Source organism: Camelus bactrianus, chromosome 16 (genome assembly GCF_048773025.1).
Source record: "Camelus bactrianus isolate YW-2024 breed Bactrian camel chromosome 16, ASM4877302v1, whole genome shotgun sequence".
NCBI lineage: Eukaryota > Metazoa > Chordata > Mammalia > Artiodactyla > Camelidae > Camelus > Camelus bactrianus.
Window position 1 is genome coordinate 1,565,616 of NC_133554.1, and position 27,749 is coordinate 1,593,364.

The following is a 27,749-nucleotide window of genomic DNA, read 5'->3' on the forward strand; positions in this document are numbered from 1 at the left end:
GGAACTGGGGATGCAGAGGAACGGAAGCTCGGGGTCCCAGGAGCCCAGAGATGAGGGGTGGTGCTGGAAGGAGGGGTGGCTGGGCAGGGGACTGGGGAGGCTGACGCCGAGATGGGCCCGCCCACACAGGGTCTGCGCCCGGACAAAAGCGGGTCCAGCAATGGGGCTCACCCAGAGGGTGAGGAGGGGAGGAGGGGTCTCTCGCTGGGAGGGAGGGAGGGAGGGAAATGAGGCACAGGTGGCCGGTCTTTAGAAGATTTTGATTTTATCCAATTCGTTGGATATTTGCAAAATAAGTAACGGGCACATGGTGGACATCCTGTGACACAGAACCTTTCACTCTCGACCTGGCCCCCTCCCCTCCCCCTCCTAGAGGGGAGGAAGCACAGGTAACAGCTTAAGGGCTTTGGGGGCTGCACTTTGGCTCTGGGGGATGGGGTTAAGTAAGATGTGAGATAGACTAGGACCGGTCCAGCACAGAAGGGACTGAGGATGGAGGAGGGGCGGTCATGGGGGTGAAGGTCTGGAGCAGGTGGGGCTGGGGGCAGCGACACAGGGGGGGTGGGGGGCGGGGAGGGTCCCGAGGCTGGGGCTGGTGCGCCTGGGCCGGCAGCCTGGGGGCCGGCAGCCTGGGGGCTGGCCGTGCTCTCACAGTGAAGTCTCCCGCAAGCGCCCTCCAGAATGGAGCTGATGTCCCCAAGCCTAGGGGCTCTGGAGGCTACGTGAGCCTTAGGGGAGATCTTTACTGCTGGCCCGCTGATAGGGGGCGCGGTTGGGGGGACAGTGGGCTAGGACTGGAGGGGAGTGGGGTGCAGGGCTGCAGAAGACACACACATTCCTTTGCTGCTTGGAAGCTTTTATTGGTCTCTATGTCTAGCTCAGGGTGGGGCTCCGGGAGGCGAGGCCCCCGCCATGGGAGCAGGGGCTGCACTGATGCACACAGAGCAAGGAGGGGGGACCCAGGAGTGACCATTCGAGGGCTGGCGTGCGGGCGAGGGTGCAGTTCGGCAAGGCCACGGCAGAGTTTCAGTGACGGGGCATCTGCGAGGGGACACGAGGGGCAGTGAGGCCCTTGCCCTGCGGGCCCGGCAGCTCCCAGGAGCCCCAGCCCGCCTCTCACCTTGGCCGGGCTCGGTGGGTATCTGGCTTTGAGGGACTCCTCGTTCAGCAGAGGCCTCACCAGGCAGGAGCGGCGGTGGGAGAAGGTCTTGAAGCTCTCCCAGCCGCGGTAGGACCCCATGCCACTGCTCCCTGCGGGAGAAGCCGGCTCAGGCCCGGGGTCCCTGAGACCCCAGACCTGCCTGGCAACACCCTGCACCCCTTCTCCGATCCCAGGGGTGTCTGCCGGGGCAGCCATGCCCGGAAGGACAGAGGAAGTTTCGTCCCAGCTCTGCCACTAGATGGCTCGTGACCTCTGCCCTCTGGCCTCTCTCAGGGCCTCCGTGAAGCAGGCCCCATGCTCCAGGTGACCTTAGGGAACCCTCTGGGGTCTCGAAGTTACAAGTGGCTGAGGGACGTGCCAGTCGGGAGAGGGTGGGGGAGTCTGAGGCCCAAGGCTGCTCTGGCCCCTCCTCAATTCCCGGCCCAGGGGTCGGGGCACCTGCTGGGGGCAGTAGGTGGTGAGCTCAGCCCCAGACTCACCCACGCCCCCGTAGGGCAGAGAGTGCACGGTGCTGTGGACCATGATGTCGTTGGCTGTCACCCCACCACTGGATGTCTCTGCGATCATCTTCTTAATCACCTGCAACGGCCCGTGGCCCACCTCAGTCTCCAGCCCCAGGACAGGCCGGCCCCTCCCCACCCTGCCTGGGGCATCCTGGGTCCTCAAGGACAACAGAGCCCTGGCCTCCGTCTGCTCCCCTGAGCCCCAGTCTGGGTGTCCTGCTCCCCCTGAGAATCAAGGACTTTTTGGGAAATGGCCACAGCAGCAGGCCCCACCCCAGTGCAGTCCTGTTTGCCCCAGGCCCCTGGAGGGGCCGCCGGGCCCACCTTGTCGTTCAGGGAGAACACGTAGAGGGCCAGGGCCTTCTCGCGCTGGTTGATGAACTGGATGGCCTCCTCCAGGCCGCGCACACACACGATGGGCATTATGGGCCCGAAGACCTCCTCCTGCATCACCTGGGACTGCGGGTCCACATCCATGAGGATGGTGGGGGCTGAGGCGGGAAGAACCAGGTCAGCCAGCCCCGAGACCCCGCCCGCTGGCACGTCCAGGCGTCTGCTTTCTCCTCCAGCTCCTTCACAGCGCAGCCAGGGTCAGGCACAAGGCCCTCTCGCCTGGGCTCCATCTTGGCAGATCATGAGGGGAGCCCAGGGTCCACCCTTCAGGGGCAGGCACTCGCCCCGCCAGCCCCCGAGCCCTGCTGCATGGAGCTCTTCAGCCTCCTGGCAAACTGGGGGCCAAGTGGGCCCCGTCGGCTGACCCTCAAGCCCAGGCTGGGGGCTCCTCCAGCCCGGCACCCCTGGGCTCCCGTGGTCTCTGCCGCTTCATCCCCTGCGGATGCTGCAGGGGTGTGGCGGAGGAGAAGCCCCTCTATGGGCCTGCTGGGGAGAGGGGCTTCCGGGCTGGGGAGGGGCTTCCCAGACCCCGCCCACCAGGAGCCCGCGAGCCAACCCTGCGGCCACTGGTGAAGGGGCTTCACAGCCACCACAGGGCCTGTCTGCTCATTAAGCCCCCGTACTCACTCTGCCGCCAGCTCGTGGGGAGCCGGGCGGCCCCCGAGGGCCAGCGCACGCACCTATGTACCGGGTGGCCGCATCCCCGGCGCCTCCGTGGGCGACCTTCTGGCCCTCCATCAAGCCCATGATCCTCTGGAAGTGCTGGCAGTTAATGATTCTCCCGTAGTCGCGGGACTTCTTGGCGTCCTCCCCATAGAACTCCTGCGGAGGAGAGACACGGGCTCCAGGTATGGACGGGGCCCCTCGTCACGGCCAAGGCTGCGAGGCGGCCCCGCGACCCCCAGCTGCCGACCCTGGGGCGCCCGCGGGCATCGCCCGGCCGAGTGGTGGACAGCGTCACAGCGACAGCGAGACCCGTGGGGCCGCCACACGTCTGGGCGCCCCACCACCTCCGGGCACATGGAGGCTGCGAGACAGCCTTGTCTGAAAGGAACACACGCGCGGCCGTCTAGACGCCGTGTACGGGACAAACAAGAGGGCAAACGGGGGGCACAGCAAGTTAGCTGCGACCGTCTTTAGGTGGTGGGGTTCCGGATGGAGCTTTTTCTCTTCTTTCTAATTTTTAATCTTTTCCCAATTATCGACAGTGAGGGTGGATTACTTTCACAATCAGAAAAAAAATCCAGTATTTTCTGAAGGCCACACCCACCTCACTGCCCTACAGCCTCATTCAGCCCAGGGGCCAACACTTACTTTCAGGGACTTTTTGAGCTTCTCCACGATTTGGTTCTGGATGGAGGGGTCACAGAGGATGTAGTCGGGGCCCACGCAGTTCTGGCCGCTGTTCATGAATTTCCCCCAGGCGATACGTCTGTGGAGAGCCCAGATTAGGCTGCACTCCGGGAGACGCCTGGGAAGCGCTCTGTTAGCCCGGGGTCAAGGCATAAGGGGCCGGGCGCTGGAGAAACCGGGGCTGTGCTTTCCCCGGGAGCAGGGGTCCCCTGAGCGCCCCACTGGTTTCTTCACGACCCTGGACACAATCACGGGCTGCGGACTGCGTGGCCTCACCGCATCGCTGACTGGCAGGGGCTGGCAGGGGGTGTCTGGGGGTGGGCGGCCTTCGTACCCTTCTTTTCGCACCCTTGAGCCCTGCACCACCGGGTGTCACTGTGCTCGGGGGTCCTCACCCCCTAGACGGCCACGTACGCACGTGGGATGTGAAGGCGGACAGAAAGCGGGGGAGGGTACTGCTCATCGGCAGAGCGCGTGCTTAGCATGCGTGAGGTCCTGGGTTCAACCCCCAGGCCCTCTGTTGAAAACATAAAGAAATGAAACTTATTTCCTTACTCCCCCCCACCAAAAAAAAACCCCTGCAGGAAAGAAAGTGGACAGAGCCTGGCTAGACCGTTTCCCTGCAGGAAGCCTCTCCTGTGCCCCTTTGTGAATGTGGTCCCCCCTCCCCAGTCCCTGCCCAGGACTGCAGGTGCCCCGAGGGCAGGAGATGTCTGAGTCACTCGTGAACCCCGGTCCTCCCGGGCTGGGAGGCAGCCTGCACAGCCACTTGGTGCAGACGGGCTGAGCCCCCTTACCTGCAGGCAATGTCCAGGTCACAGTCCTTGTCCACGTAGCAGGGGTTCTTCCCCCCCAGCCCCAGTGTGACGGGGGTCAGGTGCTTGGCCGCAGCCGCCATGACGATCTTCCCCACTGCAGTGCTCCCGGTGCACAGGATGTGGTCGAACCTCTCCTTGAGCACCTCTGTGGTCTCGGGGACGCCCCCGCAGATGACCGCGTACAGATCCTTCCACGCGAGGACAGAGGTGAGGCTCAGAGAGGGCCATGGCCCCTCCTCCCCACCACCCGGACAGCTGCCACCCAGCGGGCCCCCACTGCTGGCCCGGGGGCTGCGTTCACACCGACAGGAGAAGCCCGCTGCCCTCACCCCTGGCTGCAAGAATCCACTGCTTCTCACCTGGCCCCAGCCAGCTCTCCCTGTGCCCTGCACCGCATCTCACCTTGTCCAGGTACTGCGGGATGACGGCGGCCAGCAGGCTCGCCGTGTTCTCACTCAGCTCCGAGGGCTTGATGAGCACCGCGTTCCCTGCCGAGCACACAGGGTCAGGGCTCCTCCAGAGGCCACCCCAGTGCTCTGCCCGCCCAGTGACCAAGCCTGGGGCCTCCCTCCATCTCCCGTGTCCTCGGAGGGGTGGACAGAAGAGCCGCCGTTGCTGAGATGGGCGGGGAGGAGGGGAGAAGACGGGGCGGAGGAGGAGCTCGGGGCTGGTGGGAGTGCAGAGCTGCCCCGCCTGGTAAGGAAGCCCTGCTACGTCTTAGCTGAGAGCGACCCAGCCCTAGACACACAGGCAGGCTGCGTGGACGTGTGAGCTCGGCTGGGCCTCAGGCACCTGGCTAAACACTTCGGTCCTTGCAGCCTGCTGTGAAAGACAGACCCACCAAACCTGACCCCAGGCCCTGTCTTCTCCCAGGCCTGAGCCCCCGACCCCCAGCCCACAGTGATCCCTCGTGCTCCCTGCCCTGGAACAGCGCCTGCGGTACCTGCAGCAATGGCGCCCACCATGGGCTGGATGGTGAGGCTGAAGGGGTAGTTCCAGGCGCCGATGACAAGAACCACGCCCAGGGGCTCCGAGTGGATGTAGGGCTCATCCTGCTGGGTCTGGGGCGTCTTCTCCACGGGCTCGTCTGCAGCCCACTCGGGGAGCTTCTGGATCACATAGTCGATCTCCTCCAGGATGTACACAATCTCCTCGTAGTAGGCGTTCCACTCGTTCTAGGGCAAGAGGGTTCCCTGTGACTTGCTGGCCCCAGGGTGAGGGCCGCGCAGCCAGGGCTCCGAGCAGAGTCACCAGGGCTGGCGGTGGGTCCTGGCTCGCTGCTTCCTAGCTTTGTGACCCTGAATGAGCTTCCAACCCTTGGTCACCCGATCTGTGAAATAGGAGCATGATCTGTATTGCAAAGATCGTCAGCGCTCCGGGAGGGCACGCTGGACAGAGCCGTTCACCTTGGTCTCCCTAGTCCAGGGGGCTGGTCCAGGGAAGGCACTTGGCGGGCAGAGCTGAGGATGAACCTTTGGGGGCTGGGTCTGCAGTGGCCCCTTTCTACCAGTGCTGGATGCCCAGGCAGGTTGGGTATGTCGAGTTCAAGGTGCCGGAGCGGGTCTCAGACCCGGGCAGTGATGTGAGGGTCATTAGTGAGTGAGGGGAACAGAGGATGTCTGGGAAGGCTTATAGATTAAAATGAGACTTGAACCCAGGACAGAGCCCTAAGAGGACCACCCTGAAGAAGTGGGTACAGGAAAGAGGCCACCAAAGAGAGTCAGAAGAAAACGCAGGAGACCCTCGGTGAGGAGTGGGAGGGAGCGGGCAGCAGCGCCCAGGCAGCGGCGGGGAGGAAGCCAGCAAGCCGGGGTGGGGGTGCAGGGAGAGAGGTGCAGACAATGGAATAAGCAGCTCTTCCGTGAACTTTGGCTGCAAAGAGCAAGACAAAAGTTGTGAGGTCAACAGTGGGGTTTCTTGCCTTTCTGTTTTGTTTTAAGATGAGAAATCTTGAGAGATTTAAAAACCAAAAACAAACAAAAAAAACAGCAAAGGGCCAGGAAACAGTAGGGGGTGGGCTCCAGCCCCTCTGTTCCTCTCCCAGGCCAGACAGAAGGGCGGCCACTGTTCCAGGCGACTTGGGGGCAGTGAGGGGAAGGGGCTGAGAATTTGGAAGGGTCACATTTTGCTCTGGGAGAGGGATGGATGTGGAGGGAGGGGGGACACCCTGCAAAGCAGTACCAGGCTGTCCCCTGGTGTGGAGGACCTGGTAGCTGTGTGAGGCTGAAGAAGGGGGACCAGAAGCTCAGGGTGTCATGTTGGCAGGAGATGGCTGAAGCGGTGGCCTCCTGCTCGGGGCTGAGCGGAGGAGAGAGTGAACCCAGGAGCGCGGATGCGGACAGCGGAAAGGGGTCGAGGGCTCTGCGCTGGGGCGCCACGCGGCACAAGGAGAGGCCAGTGCGCCCAGCTCAGTGGCTGCGCCTTCCCCTCCACAGAAGGGTCCCGAGGTGCGCAGTGTGTGGGGGACTAAGCGGGTTCTAGGTAAAGAGCGCGGCGCGGAGCCCCAGGCGCGCAACAGATGCCCCGCGCGCCCGCACCGCACCGCACCTTGTGGAGGTCGGCGGTCAGCGCGCCCACGAGGTCCTTCTCGCGCTCGCGGATCATGCGCCGCAGCCCCTCCAGCTGCTGGATGCGGAACTGCAGCGGGCGAGCCTTGCCCGAGTTGAAGGCGGCTCTGGCCCGCTGCACGACCTCGCTGATGCTCATGGTGCCTGGGGACAGAGAGCTCGTTGGAGCGGAGAGGAGGATGCGCGCTGCCCACCGGCCCCTGGGACCTGGGGGTCCGCGGGCAGCACCCACCCTCAGTGCTCTCCGCGGTGAAGATTTCATAGGAAGAGGAAGATGTCTCCAGGAGCATTGAGCAACGGCATTGTTTTGCCTTCTCAGCTCCCTAACCCTGTTGTCCGGACTCCGGCCGCCGGGACACCCCCGAGCAGACAAGAGACGCCCTAAGTATGTCTACAGCCCCTGATGGTGGGCTCCTGGCAGCGTGCTGGGGCAGGCCCCGGCATCACTCAGCGGCCCCTCCCACCTCCACCTGCAAAGCTGGGATGCTCGCAGGCAAGCACTGCAGGCTCTCTGCACAGTCAGCCAGGCCACCCGCCAGGCCCCCGTGGCGCTCCACACCCATGCCAAATAAAGGAAAGCTGGCGTCAGAATACCTGCGCCGACTTTCTGGCTAAGCCGTCATTCCCCGGAGCACTGGTTGCTTCCCAGACGGAACCGGGCTTGGTTTTTGAACCAGTGTGTGCCTGCGACAACTGAGACACAGGGTGACTCACAGAGCCTCAGCTTCCCGCCTGCAGGTGCAGAGGGGATTCCTGCTGCCCAAACAAGAAAGCAGGCTGGCAGAGTGGGATGGCTCTGCTGAGGGCCTTTGGCCACATCGAGCAAAAGCCTTTAAAGCGTATTTCTCTGTGACGTTGTAGGTCCACCTGCAAGAGCTTATGGACGCTAAAGCGTTCCTAAACATTCATGAATAAGAAAGTTGATCAAGTCTGCGTGTAACAGCGGTGCTGGGAACGTCTTAAAGGGCCGGCAGCAGGAACGATCTCAGTGTGTCAGCTGCACGGTGACGGGCGACCGACCGTACAGTAGCTGGGAGAGAGACGGGGCAGGTGTTTCAGCACCTTTACAAGTTCTCTCTGTGCCAGGTGTGTCCTGGGCACGAGGGATAAGAAAGAAGACAGGTTACAGGACAAGAGACACACTAGGCGTTCAGTGTGTCCGCTCGCGCAGGAGACCTGAGGGGTGGCCGCAGCCTGGTGACCGTTGGTGGGTGTGGAGTGCTTGGCTTCTCTGCAATAAGCTGGCATTTTAAAAAAAAAATGTTAACTTTTTGAATATGTTATACATGCTTTTGGTAGAAAATATAAAAGATACAAGAGGGACACAGGAAAAGTAAGTGTCCCTCCTCCCTTCTCCCCCAGAAATCCCCACTGTCCTCCAGAGATTTCCACACACTTTCAGACAAGGCATAACCTCTGATGTCAGGAAAAAACCACAGTGAGGTTATTTCCATTTTGTGAAAAAATTGAACATACCATATAGATACTATGTATGTAAATATGTGTACATGCGGTATATACAATATATGGTATATGTGCACAAAGAATATATGTGGTTTACACAATTTTTTGCAAAATGGAAACAGCCATTAATACACCTGTGTATATATATATGTGTGTGTGTGTGTGTGTAGATAATCCTGCCTGAATTCCAGCAGGTGTCTCTGATCTCTTCCATTGCCTCCCCTCTCCACGGTGCTGACCCCCGCCCACCCCCACATCGATGATGTTCTGTACAGAGAGGAGGGGCCCTTCAGGCATCCAGGGCGCCCCAAGCCTGGGCTGCAGCGACTCCCTCCTGAGGTCTGACGGGAAGTGGGAGGGAGCCCTCTGGGACCTCTTGGCCCACTGCTGACAGTGACCCCAGCCACACAGCCCCGCAGGAGGTGCCGCTCCCCTCCCCCACCTGTGTGAGCAAAGCGAGGCTGGGGCACCGAGGCCAGGAGCCAGGTGCGAGAGGGACCGGGAGGGCTGGCTGTCAGCTCAGCGCTCAGAGCCTCCACTGTGGGCACTGTTACTGACAGTGTCACTTCACGGTCACTGCAAAGATTAACGGAGCTGCAGAGCATCTTACGCCGCACCTGACACCCCAGGAGCAGCTGGACTTCCTCTCCCAGGACCAGTCCCCCTCCACATCCCTGCGTCCTGCCTGCCACACCTGTGCCCCCCGACATCCCCAGGGGTGGTTCCCCCTCCATCATCCCCTCTGAGCCTCACAATCCTCGCTCTGTAGGGGTGCCCACGAAGAAGGAATTGTTACCAGTCCATTTTACAGATGCAGAAAGAGAGGCCAACAGACATTCAGTGCTCTGTCTTTGGTCTCACAGTTAGCAGGCAGCAAAGTCAGGTTTTGAACCTGCTTCTATCTCTGTCTGCCACTCTAGATTTTAGCTACAGGGCTCTGCTGCCTCCACATGAGGGAATCAGTGATTAGGGCTTCTCACCCACCGTGTCCCCTCGGTCCCCCCGCTCCGAGGATCCCCGGGGCCTCCGCCTCCTGGGGCTGGGGGTGGCAGAGCTGCCAGAGGTGAGCTTCAGACCCTCTGGGCACCCAGCCCCGGAGTCTCGGGAGAAGATGCTTGCCTCCCGGGATGGGAGGACCAGCCACGGAGGTGGACCTGCTTCTAGTCAGGCTGCATCTCCACAGTCCCACCTGCAGGGAAAGAAGAATGGGGAGAGGATTACCTTTGACACAGGCTCTCCTCGCGGCTGGAGCTCCCTGAATGGGCATCAGCCTAGGGGGCACGCATTTAAGGCCCTTCTCCCCGCCCACCGGGCCCTGGGAGCCCTTGCCCAGGAAGTTTGCGTCACAAGAAGGGACCAGCACTCAACCGTGGGTGTAGCAGTTCGGCCCTCCCCTTCCCTCCGTTCAGGGGCCCGGGCCTTGGGCTGTCTGCTTCTGTTCTCTTCTGAAATGCAAGAATGTGTCTGTGGAGGCTTGGGTGGGGCTCAGATCCAGCCTTCCGAAGGAGCCCATGTGTTTGCCCCGGGCGTGGGGGCTACTGATCCACTCAGCCTCACGTGGACTCTTCCAAATTTCCAAAGGGCCCTTGCCAGAGGCTTCCTCCTGACCTCCCTGGTTACATAAGGGCAGTGCGAGTGAGTGTGCACACAGCTCTGTGCCCCAAAAAGGCCCAGTCCCCTCACGTCCGGGGCAGCCTGTGCACACATGTCAGGGCCCCATCGAGGCAAGAGCTCCAAGCCTCGGGAACTGCGGGCCGGGGGCTTTCTACACGAGGCCCCACAGATACATGAGTCTCCCTCGTGTTGAACAGCAGAGAAGAGGGCCACGAATCAGTACTGACTGCCAGGAACCTCCCTGTCGTGATTGCCCAGGGAACCAGAGATGCTCACGCAAAAGGACTCTGGGGATGGAGGCAGGTGTGGAAAACGTATCTGGCCACTTCTCACACCTCCCGTGACACCACGGACTCTGGGCGCCCTCCCCCACCAGCCGCACTGGGGGTCCGCCCACCCCTAGTCCTCCGAGTTGCAGAGATGCGGAGAGGCTGCAGGCTTGCATCCTGGAGGAGTCTGCAGAAGGAGCAAGAGGGAGCTTCCCCAAAGATGCTGCGAAGGTGACCGTCCCCCTGACCCCGACCTTCCCTCTGTGCTGGTCTCCCAGAACGAAGGGCTGCAGCAAAGTGCAAGTCACGGTGAGTTGGGCACCTCTGCCTGGCCTGAACCCCGCCCAGAGCCCCCAGCCTGCTGGAGGGAGACGGCCGGGCAGGCGGAGGGCAGGCCTGGGCCCGCTGCCCGGGCTCCTGCCCCTCGTAGTGTGGGAAGCCGCACCCCGATTACTGACAAACGCATCGTGTGCACCCCATCACACACGGAGTCTGTTTACCTTCGAACGGCAAGGATCCTTGTGTTTTATTTCCGCACAATGCGCACACAGAGACAACTCTGCCAACTTGCATGAGTGTGATGCCTGTTTTTCAGACCAGTCTTTCACACTTACCCGGCCTGCCTCTCCCCTACCCCAGCACCCCGTAAAATTCCAGTGTGCATTACGTGTTTTCCCCAGCATTTGTAAAATATCCAATAAAGCTGAAATGTCCATGACATTTCATGTACGTTTCATGGACACCCGTTGGAGGTGGCTGTTTTCAAAGCAGGGTCTCCTCAAGCACCGTCCCGCACCTTCTGCTGCAGCTCAGGAAGGGGGCACAGTGCCCCTGACCAGGCAGCGGGGGGCAGGGGCCACTCCGTCCACCCCCTGGCTGTTTAGTATTCATATCAACAACGTGTGATGTGTGTGGGGCCATCCTGTCCCTGGTCCATGGGAAGCCACCTTGCTTCTGGTTTTTGACTGATGCTCCCGAAGCTTCCTTGAACTCACTGGTGCCTTTAGGTCTTTGTAATAGACTCCCAGGGGCGTTTGCTCTTCTGACGTGGTACGTGTCACCTGACAGCTTCCTGCAGAGGTGGTCCTCGGGGCCGCAGCCGGTCAGGGCTGGGCTGCTGCCACCTCTCGGCTGTTTCCCAGACCCCCGGGCTGGCCGGGGCACCCTCGCCCCGGCGCTGTCCCCTGGCGGCTTGGGCTCTGCCGTGTTCGCCACGTCCCCGTGTAAGAGCTGTGCTGCTGGGTCACTGGCGGTTTCCTCCATCTGCCCCTTGTCCGTGCGCTGGAGCGGTGGCTTCTTTCACTGTATGCAAGTTTCTGTAAAGCCAACTAGGACTCTTCCGTTTCCATGTGGATGAGGAGGGCCCTCCCCAGTCCTCCTTGGTTCATCTAATCTCCGAATTTCCTTATATGATTTGTACTATTTTATTAACTCTGAGCCCATCAAGACACTATTTTAGTGTCTGGATGTGAGTTCATTTAATCCTCACAACCGCCTGGGAGGGGGGAACTATTGTCCATTTTATAAATGAGGAGATAGAAGCACAGAGAGGCTAAGCAATGGGCCTAAGGTCACAGAGCCGGTTAGCGGCAGGGCCAGGGCTCACCCAGCACCTCCCGTCACGGCCCCCCTGGAGGCCCACACCCTTCCATCTCCTCCAGTCCCTCCAGGCTTTCAGACGTTGGCATCGTGTTGAGTACAGCTTCCTCAGAATGCTTCCATCTCCCTGGCTCCGCAGCCACGTCTCCGGTCTGAATCCAGCCTCGAGCGTCCGTGTCCCGTTCCTCCTTCACAAGGGAAGTGCCGGCCAGGGTGGGCTCGGGCCCTCCAGTCCACTGGCGTTTGTAGGGACCAAGCCACGCGCACCCTCTGACGGAAGCCGGGACGTGGTTTTCTGGCTGCTTCACTTCTGTTCTTGTCTTTCATCGACTCCACCTTCCTACTTTCTCTTGGTGCTTGGACTGAGTAAGCAGGTCCTCTGATTTTTGTCTTCCGACTTCAAGACTGAAGGCCTTTGAGTCTTTTATTTTCCACTGAATGTGGTTTTGCTGTGTCCCTGGGGCTTTGGGAATGAAGCAGCCTTATTTGTGCTGCTCTCCAATTGTTTTTATTAAAACATTTTTTTTCTTTTGAGGGGGGAGATAATTGGGTTTATTTATTTGTTAATGGAGGTGCTGGGGACTGAACCCAGGACCTCATGGGTGCCACTGAGCTGTACCCTCCCCCTCCAGTTGTTTCTAGTTTAACCCCTTCTTGACGTCCCCTCGAATCTAAGTGTTCCCTAGAAGTGCTTCCTCTCCAAGCAGCTGGTCCTGCGCTCACCACACGTGTCTTGACTGCCAGCTTTGTCAGATTGCGGTTAAAGTCACCTTCCTCTTCTTGTCTGTACTATTGCGCAGGTTTTCCTTGTGGTCAGATCATTTCTGTACCAGCTCCAGGGACGCAGGAGTGAGGTGTTCTCTGTCCATAGCTGTAAGAATCACCGCCCGTTAAATCAAAGGCACTGATCACACGTCTGTGCCGTTCCTCTTTATTTCCTTGGTCCGACTCCGAGACGTGTGTTAAAATCTCACTGTAAGCGTGTCTCTGTCCAGCCCCCCTGACAGGCCAGCACCTCCACTTCGTGTATTTAACCACACTTCTCTTTGCTCATGCAGGTTTACGACCGATCTTATCGTTTTTGCCTGTCTCCTTCGCGTTGCCTGTTTCAGCCCTAAAGGCTGGCTTCCCCGATGTTCACGTGGCCGCCCCTGCCTTAGTTGTGTGTGCAGCTGTCTGCACCCGATTACCTCCCGCCCTGGTCATCCTGCTGCTTCACGGGCACCTCCTGGAAACCACACAGAGCGAGGTCAGATCGCGTGCGGTGCGGCTGCCTGCTCTACTCTTAAGGGCTGGAACATTCCATCGGGGTCTCTTCATTTCCTTTGCGTTTACTCCTCACATCCGTCTCTACTCTCAGACGGTCTCTGTCCCCTCCCTCCTGGGAGCTCTTCTCCACCTTCCATGGCCTGACGGCCCCCTCCTCTCCACATATTCCTACAACATTCCAAGTTTCCCACCCTAAGCAGCTCTGCCCCTCCGCTGGCCCAGGAGGAGCTCCAGGACCCTCCCCTAACCCCACCCCGTCCTCCCCCCTCCTCCTCTCCGCTGCCCCCAGTCCTTCCACAGCATCTCCACCCTCTGCCCTTTCCTCTCTCCTTGGAGAGTTCTGTGCTTTTAACTCTGGACAAGCATTTGGACCCAGGGAGGTATGAATACAAAATGGCTTTTTAAATTTGTTTTCAATCCCTGCCTCCAGCTGCGCCTCCTTAAACCCCTCTTTTCTGTCCTCTCAAACACCCCTCCCTGGTCAGCTCCCGGGACCCCAAGCTCAGTCTGGACCAGTTAACGCTTTGCTGCCGCTGCAGGCTCCTCTGCTGGGCTCAGCTCTGGCCTGGAGTCCCCAGGAGGGGGTGGGTCTCACTCCCCACCCCACCATGTCCCTGAACCCCTGGGGCTGGCAGAAGGGACAAGGCAGAGTCTCTTTATGTACCTGGTGGTCCCCCACCTCTGTGGGCTCACAGGGCCCCCAGCCCGGGCGCCCGCCTCGGCCCAGACATAGCTCTCTGGCTCTTTCTGGCTCAGTCTGCTCAGACAACACGGAGGGTGGCTCAGCCAGTCCCCTGCCTAGCAGGTGCCCCGACCAGTCCCCTGCCTAGCAGGTGCCCCGACCTCTACCAGTGGCTCTCTCAGAGCTCCCCGTGGCCGGCTTGGAGAGGTGGGAGCTCCACCTTTTGAGGGAGTTAGGAAAAAGGCCACAGTACCTCCCTGAGGCTCACGACTCCCTCGACTTTTACAAATGCTGCAATTTCTCGTTTCCTGTTGACACGGTGGGGAGATGCTGGAGGAGAAACAAGGGGGGCCAGTTCTGGTGCCCTCACCCTTGATCGAGGTCTCCATGGGGGCGAAGGGCCCTGAGTGAGCGCACAAAGGAAGTGCAGAGCCCGAGGGGGCACTTCCCGCCACGGGGGCCTTGGCGAGCCCCACAGGCGACTCCAGACGGGCGCACACACTGTATCCATCCTGGGGATGCTGGGATACTGGGTGTTCAGAACCACCTGCACAGATGACACAGCGGGAGGTCACCCAGCCCTGAAGAGGGAGGAAATCCTGACACAGGTACAACATGGTTGAACCTGGAGAACGTGGTGCTGGCCCACTTACTGGAGGTCCCTGGAGTCGGCACATTCATAGACACAGAAGGCGGGATGGTGGTTCCAGGGGCTGGGGACGGGGCGTATGGGGAGTGAGGGTTTGATGGGGACAGAATCTCAGTTTGGGAAGATGGAAGAGTTCTGGATGGTGGGGATGTTTGCACAACAATGTGAAAAGAGCTTAATGTCACTGAACCATCCACTTAAAATGGCTAAGACGGTGAATTTCATGTTATGCGTACTTTACCACAACAAAAACATTTTAATCCCATCCACAGGGACCCAGTGAAGTGGCAAATGCATGGACATCTACTGCTCATCCCGCCCCCGCCCCCGGGCGCAGGTGCCCTAGACGTGGTGGGAAAGGGGCAGAGACGGCCCCCGCCCCCACTTCCCACCCCGCGGGGAAGGCAGAGGCTGGCGGGGAACAGGGTGGAGGCCTGCCCGTTACAGAAACCCAAGACGAGACATGCAGGGGGATCAGAGGAAGTGGCCCCAGCACTCATCCAGGTGCAAACCAGCTCCGCTCTAAGTGTGCAAGGCTGGACTTGCTGGAAGACACGCATGGAGCATGTCAGAGTGAAATCAGGACAGCAGTAACCTTTGGGGGCAGGAGGGGGTTAGGTCGGGGGAGAGATGCATGGTTCAATGTAGTTAATTTCTAAAGCTGGGTGGAGGGAACACAGGTGCTTGCTAAGTATCTTTATACACCTTTGTATGCCTGAAAGACTCCATTTAAAAAAAAATTAGGACTATTTTAGAGCACTTCCAGGCACAGCAAAATTGGGGCGAAGGCACAGGGGTTTCCTGTGCACCTCCTGCGCACCTGCCCCCGCACAGCCTTCCCCACCATCAACATCGCCACCAGGTGGTATGCTCGTTACAACCGATGAACCCAAATGGACCCGTCATCATCATCCAGAGTCCAGAGTTTACATGGGGGTCGCTCCCGGTGTTGCATGTTCTGTGGGTTTGGACACATGGAAAATGACACAGACCCACCGTCATAATATCACCCAGAATATTTTTGCTGCTCTAAAGAAGAAAGATGTAGATTTCGAGGTGTCTGCGGGACGTCCAAGCTAAGCGTCTGGTGGATGTGGAGAGTTTGCTGGCTCGGAGCCCCGGCGTCGGTGCGGACGTGGGCTGCCCTGCGGGGCGAGGCTGAGTGCAGCCCGAGAGCCACGGAGGGGAAAGCAGACTGAGTCACGGAAGCCAAGGGTGCGAACAAGGTGGGAGAGAGGTGCTGGGAGAGCGGCTTCAGTGGAGAAGTTTACCTGCTGGAACCGAGGAAGGCAATGACCCGAAGTGCCAGCAGCCTCACTGGGCATCACTGGCGACAAGCCCGGAACTGGAGCAGCCCCCAGGCCCGACAAGTCAGCGCCGGTTAAATGCAGATGAACGGAGGCGCAGCCACTCGCCAAAGAGCTTCGGATCCTTTAACCGTGTGTGTGAAGATGTTCTGAGCGTGTTCATACCCAAGAAAAGCAGGTTTTAAAACAGAGTATTTTCTGTCGTTCTGCTTCTGTAAAAGGTTTTGCTTGCATGGGAAGCAGCCTGGACAGGAAGCACCAAACCCTTACTATGACCCCTGGGGTTCCGGGGGCTTGTTTTCTTCTTGCTTATTTGCATTTGTGAAGGTTTCAGCCACAGACACAAAAAATGTGAAAAGGGGAAGGTCTTCTACGGGGAGGGGAGCTCCTCCGGGCTCCGTGGGTTCCTGGGACGTTGAGAGAGGAGAAGGGGGGCCCAGCAGCAGAGGGTGCTGGGCACTGAGGGCTCCGGGCAGAGTGCGGGCCGGAGGGGGGCCCCGTGGGGCTGCAGCCAAGGGATCGACACTGGCCAAAAGGCATCTGCTGCGCACCCGCCGTGCCTGTGTGCGTGTCCGTCTGCGTGTCCAGCGGCACCAAGTACTTCCCACCCGCAGAACTCTTCTACGAGCTTCACACCCATTAAACACTTGCTCCCCGCCCTCCCTCCGCCCCTGGCCCCCACCCTCCCACCCTCTGTTCTACAGATCTGACTCCAGGGACCTCATGCGAGGGGACCCCCACGTCTTTGTCCCTGTGACCAGCTTATTTCACTCAGCACCCACGTCGGCCAGGTTCATCCATGTTTTATCACGTGTCAGAACTGCCTTCCTTCCTAATTCTGAATAATATTCCATTGGATGGACAGACCACATTCTGCTTATCCATTCGTCTGCGGACGGACACTGGGCAGCTCCCATGTTTGGTGACTGCGAATAGAGCTGTTCTGAACGTGGGTCTAAAAATACATGCAAGTCCCTGCTTTCAGTTCTCTGGGGTGTAAACACAGGAGTGGAGCTGCTGGGTCAAAGGGCAGCTCGAGGTTTCATTTTCGAGGGACCTCCACACAATCTCCCACAGATGACACACCCCTTACATCCTCACCAGTAGTGCACGTGGGTTCCCATTTCTCCACATTCTTGCCAACGTTCGCTGCTTTTCAGGCAGACAACTTACTCATCACAATGGACAATGGGCCTCGTCCCTGCCAAAACCCACCCTTCTCTCCCCTCTGACCTGTGAGGTCGCTCTCCCCGGGTGGGTCCCATGACAGTCCTGATCACTCTGATCATGAATTGACAATCAATTTCAGGCAGTTAGGAAAATACCAGGCCAGGTAACCCTCGGCTTAGTTGTCTGAGGTTATGACAGCAACCCCTGCCCCCCCGCCGCCCTGCCCATCCCAGCAGCTGCAGGACCCAGTGGGGACAGGACAGGCTCTCAGCCTCCCTGCCTTGCTCGTCCCCTCCTCCCCAACACCCTGCTGACCACCAGCCCCCAGGATGGAAAAAAGGAGGCAGGCCAGGGTCCAAGGGATGGTCCTGTTTCTCCCGGGTTGTGGATTTGGGGGAGCTCCACAACCTCTCGATCCCTGGGGTCCCCATCTCTTGGGCAGACGGCTGTGCTCCTCCCCCTGCCCTTCGGCCTCTGACACCTACCCTGCCAGGACCCCAGCCCACCTCTCCACCCCAGACACTCCTGCGCATCCTTTGCAGACACTACAAAGTATTTGAGAGCAGCCGTCCAGATACAAACTCTTGGCTGTTGGGGTTTTCGGGTGTCAGACACCATCCAGAATGCCCCCGGTTAGAAGATGCACATGGAAGTTCCGCCATGCACGAGTCCTGCTGGGGTGGGTGCCTGGCCCTCCATCTCCAGGAAGAGGGGTAGTTCAAAGCACAGTCTTGGCCTCAGGTCCCAAAAGAGCAGAGCCCGAGATAGAGACTCCTGTGCAGGGACTGGGCTGGGGAGTGTGATTCCAGGCGGCCAGGGAGATGGGGAAGGGGCGTCCCAAGGGGGATGGGTGCTGAGCTGGTGACCGCTCCACCCGGACGCCAGCTTTTGCAGGACCACCTGAGGGCCAGCCTGGAGGTCAGTGGTGGGGCTGCTGCAAGCCGGGCATAGTGAAGTCAGCCTGTAGGCCCACAACAGCCTCCAGCGTTGCCACTGGGGCAGGCTGGTTGCGGCTCCTGGTCTAAGCACCAGGGGCCTCTGCACAGAGGCTGGGTGACCCTTGGACAAGTCATCCGTTCACTTGGTTTGTTCAGTGCCCCCTCTGGTGGCCACGGATGGGAACTACAACACTGTGTGCCCCCTCCCTAGGCTGTCCACACGCCTCTGCCCCAAAGGGCCTCAGATCCAACTTCCCACGCCGTCTGTGCAAACCCTTACCCCAGCCTCTCCCCTCCACACAAAGGCAATGACCCACCACAGGCTCAAGACTCTGCCCCTCTTGCCAATGGGGTTTTGCATGTGACCCAGCAGGAGCAAGGGGGCCGCAGGGTCTCCTCTGACACAGGAGTGGTCCCCAGAGCATCAAACCCCCAGAGCAGCAGGGGATGCACGGTTACAGCAGAGCAGGGATGTCCCTCCTGCATCAGTTCTGTGGCCTAATCTGACTTTGTTCCCAGGCCTCCCCGAATTCTTTTTTCACAAATAGTCATTTTATGAATTCCACTCTGCTTACATAAGCCTGAGTCCTTTCCACTTGTGGTAGGCTGTAGAAATGGCAGCAAGGATTCCTCCCACCTGTGTCCACAGGGTTTTGACACAGATCATTGCCACGCTTCCCCGACCCCCACCCCAAGAGGTGTATCTGTATCTTGCGGTGGTGGGTAAGGGCACGGGCTGGGGGCAAGCCTGCCCGAGGTAGAATCCTGTTGTAGGCACTTACCTCCTGTGAGAAATCAGAAAGCTGCTTTAGTCTCCTCATAGGTGGCTGCGAGTTCACACATATGAGATTCTTGGAAGTATGACAGCACAAGAGATGTGCACAATATATGTCCACCTGGGACACAGACAATATCACCGTCACCACCACCACTACCATCATCCTCACCACCACCACCAATATCATCACCATCGTCCTCACCACCACCACCACCACCAATATCACCACTACCATCACCAATATCATCACCGTCACCACCATCACCTTCGCCAGTATCATAACCACCACCATCACCTCCGTCATTATCACCAACATTCTCCTCACCACCACCATCACCATTATCACCACCACCACCATCATCCTCACCACCACCACCATCAGTATCATCACCACCACCACCATCACCAATATCATCACCATCACCATCCTCACCACCACCACCAATATCATCACCGTCACCACCATCACAGTCGCCAGTATCATAACCACCACCACCATCACCTCCATCATTATCATCACCAACATCCTCCTCACCACCACCACCACCATTATCAGTATCATCACCACCACCACCACTGTCACCACCACCACCACCAATATCATCACCATCATCCTCACCACCATCACCAATATCATCACCATCCTCACCACCACCACCAATATCATCACCGTCACCATCACTGTTGCCAGTATCATAACCACCACCACCATCACCTCCATCATTATCATCACCAACATCCTCATCACCACCACCACCATCGCCATTGCCAGTACCATCACCACCACCTCCACCATCATCATCATTTGCCACATTTGTTGAGGACCCACTCTGCCAGGCACTGTCCTAGGAGCTAGGGACAAAATTAACAAGACAGTGAGATCCCTGGTTTGAGAGAGCTGACATTTAGTGAGGTGAGTAGAATAATGAGTAAAAGTATAAACACAGTAACTTCAGAAACTGGCTAATGGGCTACAAAAAGCAAACTGTTGGAAAAGAGAATGACTGTCACATCTTTGTTGCCTCCACTGCTGCGTGTTCCTGCCACGGGGCCTTTGCACATGCTAGTCCCACTCTTAGAATACTCTCCCCTTCTTTCTTAACCTGGTCGATGTCCACGCATCTTTTCCTGACTTTGGCCCTGTCACCCCTGTCACACCACCCCCCACAGCAATAACATTGTTCATCTCTTCTGCAGCACTGATCACACTTGAAGTGTGTTTATCACAATCTTGTCAGCAGTGTACACCCCAAGAGGGCAGGGCCACGCCTCTTCCCCTCACTGCTGTATCCCCAGGGGTCAGCACAGTAACCATGTTCCTGCAGGTGCTTAACAGTCTTGAATAGTGAACAAGGTAGGAGAAAAGACCAAATTTGAAGCCAAACATGAGACAGTTACTTGAAATCGACACATCAGCCTCTGGTCTAGGAAACATCTCACAGGGAAGGAGACTCCTTCCTGAAACCGTCCCACACGAGATCCCCTTCCCGACGCTCCAGGCAGTTACCCCTAAATCCAATCATAGATCAGCTCAGGGGTTTACCTTCTAACTCTGGCTGGCTGGTGGTCTTCCCTTTTCTCCTATAAAAGCCCCTCCAGGGCGTCCTCAACACCAGAGCATGAAGCCCCCAGGGGCAGATAATAGGGAGATTCTAGAGCAGCCTTTCCCCCAGGGGCCCCTCTGTGTCTCCTGGGGGCAGCCCCATCCCCACCCTTCCCAAGGGAAAGGCCCATCTCACCAGCCCCAGAAGGGCTTGGGAGATCTTTAGGGCAGTTTCCCTGGAGGAAGGGGTTGCAGGACCCACCTCCCTGCTTCCCTCTGGACGGAGCCAAGCTTCTGGGGAGCTGGACTCAGACCTCTTTCATGGATGAAGATCATGGAGGCCCAGGAAGGAGAGGTGACCCGCCCAAGGCCATGCACTCAGCACGAGGAAGAAGTGGAGAAACTTGTCTGTCAAAGAACCAGAGAAACAAGTGTTCCCCCGAAAGCTCCAGAGCGAGAAAGGTGCACTCTGCACCACTGCATGCTTATTAACAGTTTAACGAGATATTTAGAAGCAGAACTGTCACCTGGTGAGGCCCGCTGACACCGGTTCACATCCACGGCATCACGGACGGCGAGGAGCGCGCCCCCAGCGGCCAAGGCTCTGCTACCACGTGCACCTGGATGCCGGCCACGTTGCAGCTCATCTGAGGCTCATCCTCCCCATGGGCCCGGTCCGGTCCATGGCCTACAGAATAAGAGTGGTTCTCACATCTTTAAGTAAGCAGAAAAAGTAAAATAAAAAATAAAAAAAAAAGAGTATTTTGTGACACAAAAAAGTTACACGAAACTCAACTTTTACTGTGGGTGACTGCGGTTGTACTGGGACGTGTTCACTGCACTTCCTGCCCAAAGGTCCTGCACGGAGACGGTCAGCACCTGGTGTCGTGGACTGTCCCGTCCGATTTCCTCTCTGACACGTGACAGAGGAGCAGATGATGCTTCCATGACCCCGTGAACGGAAGCGGACATCCTCACCCGTAAACAGGCCGCTTATGTAACGAGCATCTGTTTCCCAAATGTCCCCAGTTTTCATACCCCTTCTGAACTGACATGTGTTTGTCTCACTGCCGGCTCCTTCGCTGGCCAGTTAATAAATGCTGATGTGTGCTCAGGGTCGCTCGTCCAACCAGCACATCCTCAGTGGAAAGGAGGGGTCTTGTCTCCAAAAACCAGACACGACAAGAGAAGGGCAGAAAGACCGTGGCTCTGACTGCCTGGGAGCCGGCAGCCCCCAGCCCCAGGCCCCCTCGCACCACCCGGGCTCAGCCCACCTCTCTGTTCTCAGCCAGTGGCTTACGGATGCTGCTGCCCACACAAGGCTCCGTCTGGACTGGAGAAGGGCTTGGGGGCGGCAGGCTGCCAGGAGGTAAGGGAACTTGCATACTTCCTCCTGGCATTCCCCCACCCTGACTCCCTTCATCTGTTGTTATGTACTGCCAATGCCTTTCCTAGCTGGTTCGCTTTTTAGAGTTTTTCCAATACCTAAAATACTTCCTTACAGATCACTTAATTACATGAGCTCACGGCCCCTGGCAAACCTGGCGGGGGGGGGGGCCCTCCCAGCCAGGAACAGGCAGCTCCCCGCAGGGCAATCTCACCGGCGCACGTGAACACAAACCAACCGGGAAGGTGCAAAGTGCCCACTTCCTGGCGTGTCCCCCGGGCCCCTCCCCTGGGAGTTCTAAGGTGATTTCTGAACCTACTGCTCTTAGGCCCCGGCTCCTGTCCCAAGGGTGGCAGAGCTGCTAACCTCACCCGTGTCTGGGAACTCGCTGCCTCTGCTGGGCAGGCGGGTCCAGTAGGAGACACCCGGACACCAAGTGGCACAGAATTGCCCTCTCTGCCCCTTCCTGTGCATCAGCGGAAGGGGGTCAGAGGAGCGGGGTGAGCAGGGTGGGGCTCCAGGAACACGTGTGTGAGAGAAGCCAGGCCCCGGGCCCAGGCCCACAGCCTAGCGGCCTGGCCATCCAGTACCAGCCCTGGTCTTTCTCTTGGCCTTTCTCTGCTTTTTCCATCTGTGAAATTAGGCAAATAAGGGTTGGTATGAGGATCAAACAAAACAATAAATATGAGGTTGATACCAACCTTTAGTTAAAAGGGCCAGATTGGCCTAAAGAGAAAGCTCATCTGTAAGCAGGTGCCCAGGGGCCGACAGGGAGGGCGCTGGGTCCACTCAGAAGGTGTCCAGCCACAGCAGACGTGGTTCCGGTGAGCCCGAGACCCAGGCCTTGCCCCAGACTAAACAAAACAGCACGGAGCTGCACGCCGCGGGCACTGAGGACGCACACCGCCCGGGGCTTAGAACAGCCTCACGCCTAGTGCCCTGCGTCCCGCTTACCACCTCTGACCAGCTCAGGGCCAGACACGGACAGACTGGAGTGGTCCGGGGAGGAAGGTGTCCCAGGATGTACCACTGTGCCCGGAGAGGTGGAGAACAGCCTTCCACGACCAAGCGCTCAGCTGGCCCCTTGTGACGTGGGCAAGCCCTCAAAGGCCGGATGGCCTTGGGCAGGAGGGTGAGAGGAAGCCCCTGGGCTCAGTCCCACTCCCGGGGGTCATTCAAAGAGAATGCCTAGGAGAGCCTTCCCCCTAGGAGTTTTATAGCATCTGGTCTTACATTTAGGCCTTTAACCCATTTTGAGTTTATTTTTGCATATGGTGTTAGAGAACGCTCTAATCTCAGTCTTTTACAAGTAGCTGTCTGGTTTTCCCAGCACCACTTATGAAGAGATTGTCTTTTCCCCATTGATTATTCTTGCCTCCTTTGCTGTATGTTAACTGACCCGTGTGTGGGTTTACTTCTGGGCTGTCTACCCTGTCCCACTGGTCTGTGTCTGGTTTTGTGCCAGCACCACACTGTTCTGATGCCTGTAGCTTTGTGGTATAGTTTGAAGTCAGGGAGCGTGGCTCCCCCAGCTGTTCCTCCTCATGGTTGTTTTGGCTATTTGGGGTCTTCTGTATTTCCATATATACTTTAAAGTTATTCTAGTTTAAAACTGTTCTAATTTCTAAAGTAAAGGAAATTAAAACAAAAATAAACAAATGGAACCTGACTAAACTTAAAACTTAAAAAGTTTTTGCATGGCAAAAGAAACCACCAACAAAATCAAGACAAGCTACTTACTGGAAGGAAACATCTGCAAATGATACGATCAATAGGAGATTAATATCCAACAATGTAAACAGCTCACACAACTCAACATCAGAAAATGACCTGGCCAGATGTGCTATACCTATACAACAGAATGCTATTCAGCCATGAAAAACAACAACAACGCCATCTGCAGCAACATGGATGTCCCTAGAGAAGGTCATTCTAAGTGAAGTAAGCCAGAAAGAGAAAGTAAAATACCATATGAGATCACTCATACGTGTAATCTAAAAAAAAAAGAAAGAAAAAAAAAGACAAGACAAAGAGAAATGAACATAAATATAAAACAGAAACAGACTCATAGAATACAAACTTGTGGTTGCCAGGGGGGAGGAGGGTGGGGACAAACTGGGAGTTTGAAATTCACAGACACTGACAAGCATATGCAGAACAGATAAACAAGATTATACTGTGTAGCACAGGGAAATATATACAAGATCTTGTGGTAGCTTATGGTGAAAAAGAATGTGACAATGAATATACGTATGTTCATGTATAACTGAAAAATTGCGCTCGACACTGAAAATTGACACAACATTGTAAACTGACTATAATTCAATAATAATAAAAAAAAAAGAATACAACCTGAAAAATGGGCAGAAGACCTGAATAAACATTTTTCCAAAGAGGAAACGCAGATGGCCAACCAGGCACGTGAAAAGGTCCTCAACATTACTAATCATCAGAGAAATGCATTAAAACCACACTGAGCTATCACCTCACACCTGTCAGAATGGCCATCATCAAAAAGACCACAAATAACAAACATCAGCGAGGGTGTGGAGAAAAGGGAACCCTTGTACACTGTTGGTGGGAATGTATATTGGTGCAACTACTATGGAAAACAGCGTGGAGGTTTCTCAAAAAACTAAAAATAGAACCACCATATTACCCAGCAATCCCACTCTTGGGTGTCTATATCTGAAAAAAAACCACTCAACTTGAAAAGACACATGCACCCCAATGTTCACAGCACTATTTACAATAGCCAAGATGTGGAAGCAACCTAAATGTGCATCGACAGAGGACTGGATAAAGAAGTTACGGTGTTATTTATACAATGGAATACTACTCAACCATAAAAAAGAATGAAAATTTGTCATTTGCAACAATAGGGATCGACCTGGAGGGTATCATGCTTAGTGAAATAAGCCAGACAGGGAGAAAGGCAAGTACTGTATGATCCCACGTGTATGTGGAATCTAAATAATACAGCAAACTGGTGAACGTAACAGTGGGAACATGCTAAACGATGACAAAAACCTTCATGGCACGATCAGAACTGCGCTGAGGCTCCTGTGAAAGGGGAACCCAGAGCTGGGCACACTGTTCTGCGGGAGGCTGAGCTGCTGGCAGTCTCCAGAATGGTCTGGGCACTGACTGCACCTTGACCCTTTGCCTCCTTGGCTGGGCCTCCTCCACGAAAGCTGAGACCTCAGGGGCTGACTTCTCCACATGGATCGCTTCTGACGTGGTTTCCCTCCGACTCAGGTGAGGACAACACTGTCTTGGCCCGTCTCCCAAGGAGAGCGTTCTCACCAGAAAAATGAGGAGACTTGGTCCCAGGAGCCTCCACAGCTGGAGACGCGGGTTCCAGGACAGAGGTGGCCATGCCCGGTCTGCAGAGGCGGGCATTGACGCATCCAAGCTGCACCCGTCAGTGGAGGGGAGATGTGAGCTGCGCGGGCAGCAGGCAGTCCCTCTGGAACAACACAGCCTCGCTCTGGTCCAGCGGGAGTGTGAGGTGCTTACGGGAGCTGCTGGGAGCCCTGTGCTCAGCTCGCTGCCCTCACCTCAAGGGTTCTGGAGCTGAGTCAGTGACTTCACATCCACTGCGTCCAGCTCAACTCCCCCCCTCACTACGTGTGGGGACGCAGGTGACGCGGGCTCCCCTCATGGACCCCAGGAGGGCGGAACCATGGCTGGTCCGGTTCTTCCTCCTGAGGAGAGGGAGTTGGGGAGCCATCGGGTCCAGCACAGGCGCATTTAAAGGAAACCCGCACGACAGAAACAGCCACTCAGCAAATTCGAGGATCACTACTCTGTGTGCATCTGTGTGGTCAGTAGCTTCCCAGGTTATGGCCTGAATACAGGTGTCAGCCCATGAGTATGTGGACTGGTCCATTTCTACTTTATGAACTAGATGATACAAAATTAAAAAGTACTCGTGGAAACAGAAAGCATTTGTTTATTATTGCTATAATCAAGGCAAAATCTCTCAAAACAACTGGCCTTGATAATGGAAGTATAATCAGAACCATTATTCCATTACTCATGATTTGCAGTCTGTTGTTCTCTGCTGTTCAGACTTGACAGTTTCACACAGACCACCCTGAACAAGAGGAGGGATTCCCTTGGAGATTGGAGGGCAGGCCTGACTACTTCCCCAGGTTCTGACTTCAGACCAAGCATTTCCTCGCTCTGAACCTGCTTCTCCTGTGTTTAAACGACAGGCAGGAGAGGGGAGAAGGGGCTGGGAAGTACCCCATCCCCAGCAGGACTGACAGGCATACCACGGGTGGTAACTGAGCGAGCACACGTGAACTTGCCGATTACACTCGAGAAAAACCACACTAAACACGGTATCACGAGTAGCAGTGCCCGTCGGCCCACAGGGAGGGTGGGGGTCCTCACCACGCAGTCCATGTCCACGCAGCCGGCACGGCAGTCACAGAGGACCTGAATCCTGCAGCCGGGCAATGGAGACTCGCACTCAAGCCGCCCAGCGCACTGAGGACGGACCTGGCCCGACAAGCCACACGGACCCAGCTTCACCCTAGAAACACGTGGTCAGTTTTATTTACCTTAATATACATCTGTACAGGCAATAACAAAGAGGCTCTTACACAACAATTCAGTGAGTTTTACCTAGTTTCAGGAGTAATGCATGCGGTTACAAATAAGAGGTAGAAACACTGTATTAAAGACCTAAACATACAAACATCATATAAATAAATGTTCAGATTAACTGCTGGGATTTCATACAGATAAATAAGGTAAAAATTACATTACTTTGTCAAAGTAAAGGAAAGCCATGTTCTTGTTTTCACCAGTACACTAAATTAGATGAATGCCAGCGCCTCTGTGTGGCTGGCCAGAGACCAGGTTATACTATCTAGGAGGGTTAAACTAGAGAATGGCTTATTCAAGTATTCAAGCAGGTAAGTAAGAGAAACCAAGTAACACACAAAGAAGGAGCCATTCCTGGAGGGACGCTCGCTGCCCGTGTTCTCACGACCAGCTCTTCAGTGAACTGCCGGGATTAACGTGAAAACACACATTAGGCTGGAGAGAGCGGCCCGTTTTCCTAAGAGAAAACAAACCTCATTTTCCACCAACTTCATGTAAAACTCCACATCACTAACAAGCCTTTAGATCACCGATTCTGTTTTGGCCTACTAAAATTCTTAAGCGTCTCTTGATTGATACTTGTTCTAATTCTGCCCAAACACACCTCGCCTTTAACGAGCTGGACGTCACGGGCATCTGCTCGTTCTGCATGCACAGTAAAAACGCAAACAAAAGCAAAAGCCAGCAACTCAAAATACCACTGAGAAAACCTGTAGGTGTAGATGAATAGGTTAAAAAAATGCAAAGGTTCACATGAACACGTTTTTACCACTTGAAAGTCCAAAAGAGATTACATGAAAATTCTGGAAAGGGTACGTATGTATAATCAAGTAAAATATTTCAAACAAGTCCATTGTGCCTCAGTTAGTTTTAAACTGCAAAATCCAATACATAGTTGTTTTAATAAATTAGTGCAATATGAAAGATTTGGAAGATTATTAATATGTGTCCATATTAGATCAAATTGAGGATTTCACAATTTCTTCCAAGAACCATCTTCCATTTCTTAGGCTATTTCTTCCCAAGCCATTTATGGACACGTGCTCAGATTCAGAGACTCACCCCGAGCATCAAACTGCCTGGACGCGATGCAGTTCTTACTTCTGTGCCCTAGTGAGCACGCGGAACTTCACACTCTGCTCTGGTGAGCGTGTGAAGGGCCACTCTCTGGCTCCCTCTCAATCATCCTTAAGAACAGCTGTGCTGACAACTAGTGCTAAGTAAGGTACGTTTATTTACCAAGTTCAGGCTGCGAGCCAAGTGGATACTCTTGCTTCTGCTTCTACAAAGAAAAAGGGGAGGGGTGACTGCTCCGCTAAGGCAGACTTCCTACAAGTAAGTAGTTTGAGGACTGCTTTTCCTTTTTGAAATCACTGCTTGCTCTTTGGTAGTCACCTACAGCTTCCTGGGGTCGGGGCAACGGGACCCGAGCTGTGCCCCCCACGCACCACTGCACACCCCACCACTGGTCCAGGGGGCAGGCCTGCTGCTGGTCATATGGTCGAGGTGCTGTAGCAGAGTGCCGACAATCTTCTCTCAATACTGGATTTATCTGGAAGTAACATAAATTCATAATACAAATCATTTATAGTTTCCAAACCAAGCAAAGAAGAACTAATGAAAAAAAATCACTCTCTACTGACATCCTCACCCCGAAGTTAATAGTT

The 27,749-nt window shown here is 56.2% G+C and overlaps 2 protein-coding genes across 11 annotated transcripts in view; both read right to left on the reverse strand.

Annotated features, from left to right (window-relative positions):
- Positions 1–820: 820 nt before the first annotated feature.
- Positions 821–25,259, reverse strand: ALDH3A1 (aldehyde dehydrogenase 3 family member A1). Of its 4 annotated transcripts, XM_074342055.1 has the most exons (13): positions 20,606–25,259; positions 18,540–18,653; positions 9,245–9,449; positions 6,777–6,940; positions 5,173–5,404; positions 4,632–4,717; positions 4,209–4,417; positions 3,373–3,490; positions 2,739–2,880; positions 1,990–2,156; positions 1,642–1,741; positions 1,121–1,251; positions 822–1,041 (listed from the first exon to the last, which is right to left on the reverse strand). In XM_074342055.1, the coding sequence occupies exons 2-13, from the start codon at positions 18,576–18,578 to the stop codon at positions 1,027–1,029; spliced, it is 1,608 nt and encodes a 535-aa protein (XP_074198156.1). In that variant the 5' UTR covers positions 18,579–18,653; positions 20,606–25,259; the 3' UTR covers positions 822–1,026. The 4 variants fall into 4 exon arrangements, with proteins under 4 accessions (XP_074198153.1, XP_074198156.1, XP_010944063.2 ...); XM_074342052.1 differs by having other exon boundaries at positions 821–1,041; positions 18,540–25,259; XM_010945761.3 differs by lacking the exons at positions 9,245–9,449; positions 18,540–18,653.
- A 145-nt stretch (positions 25,260–25,404) lies between these two features.
- Positions 25,405–27,749, reverse strand: part of ULK2 (unc-51 like autophagy activating kinase 2) — a 71,994-nt gene continuing 69,649 nt past the window's right edge. For 4 of the 7 annotated variants that reach the window (XM_074342049.1, XM_074342051.1, XM_074342050.1 and 1 more), the window contains one exon: positions 25,405–27,634. In XM_074342049.1, the coding sequence (XP_074198150.1) occupies positions 27,576–27,634 (59 nt within the window). In that variant the 3' untranslated portion in view covers positions 25,405–27,575. The remainder of the gene's footprint in view (positions 27,635–27,749) is intronic. The other 3 variants (XR_012499345.1, XM_074342048.1, XM_074342047.1) reach the window with 3 other exon arrangements.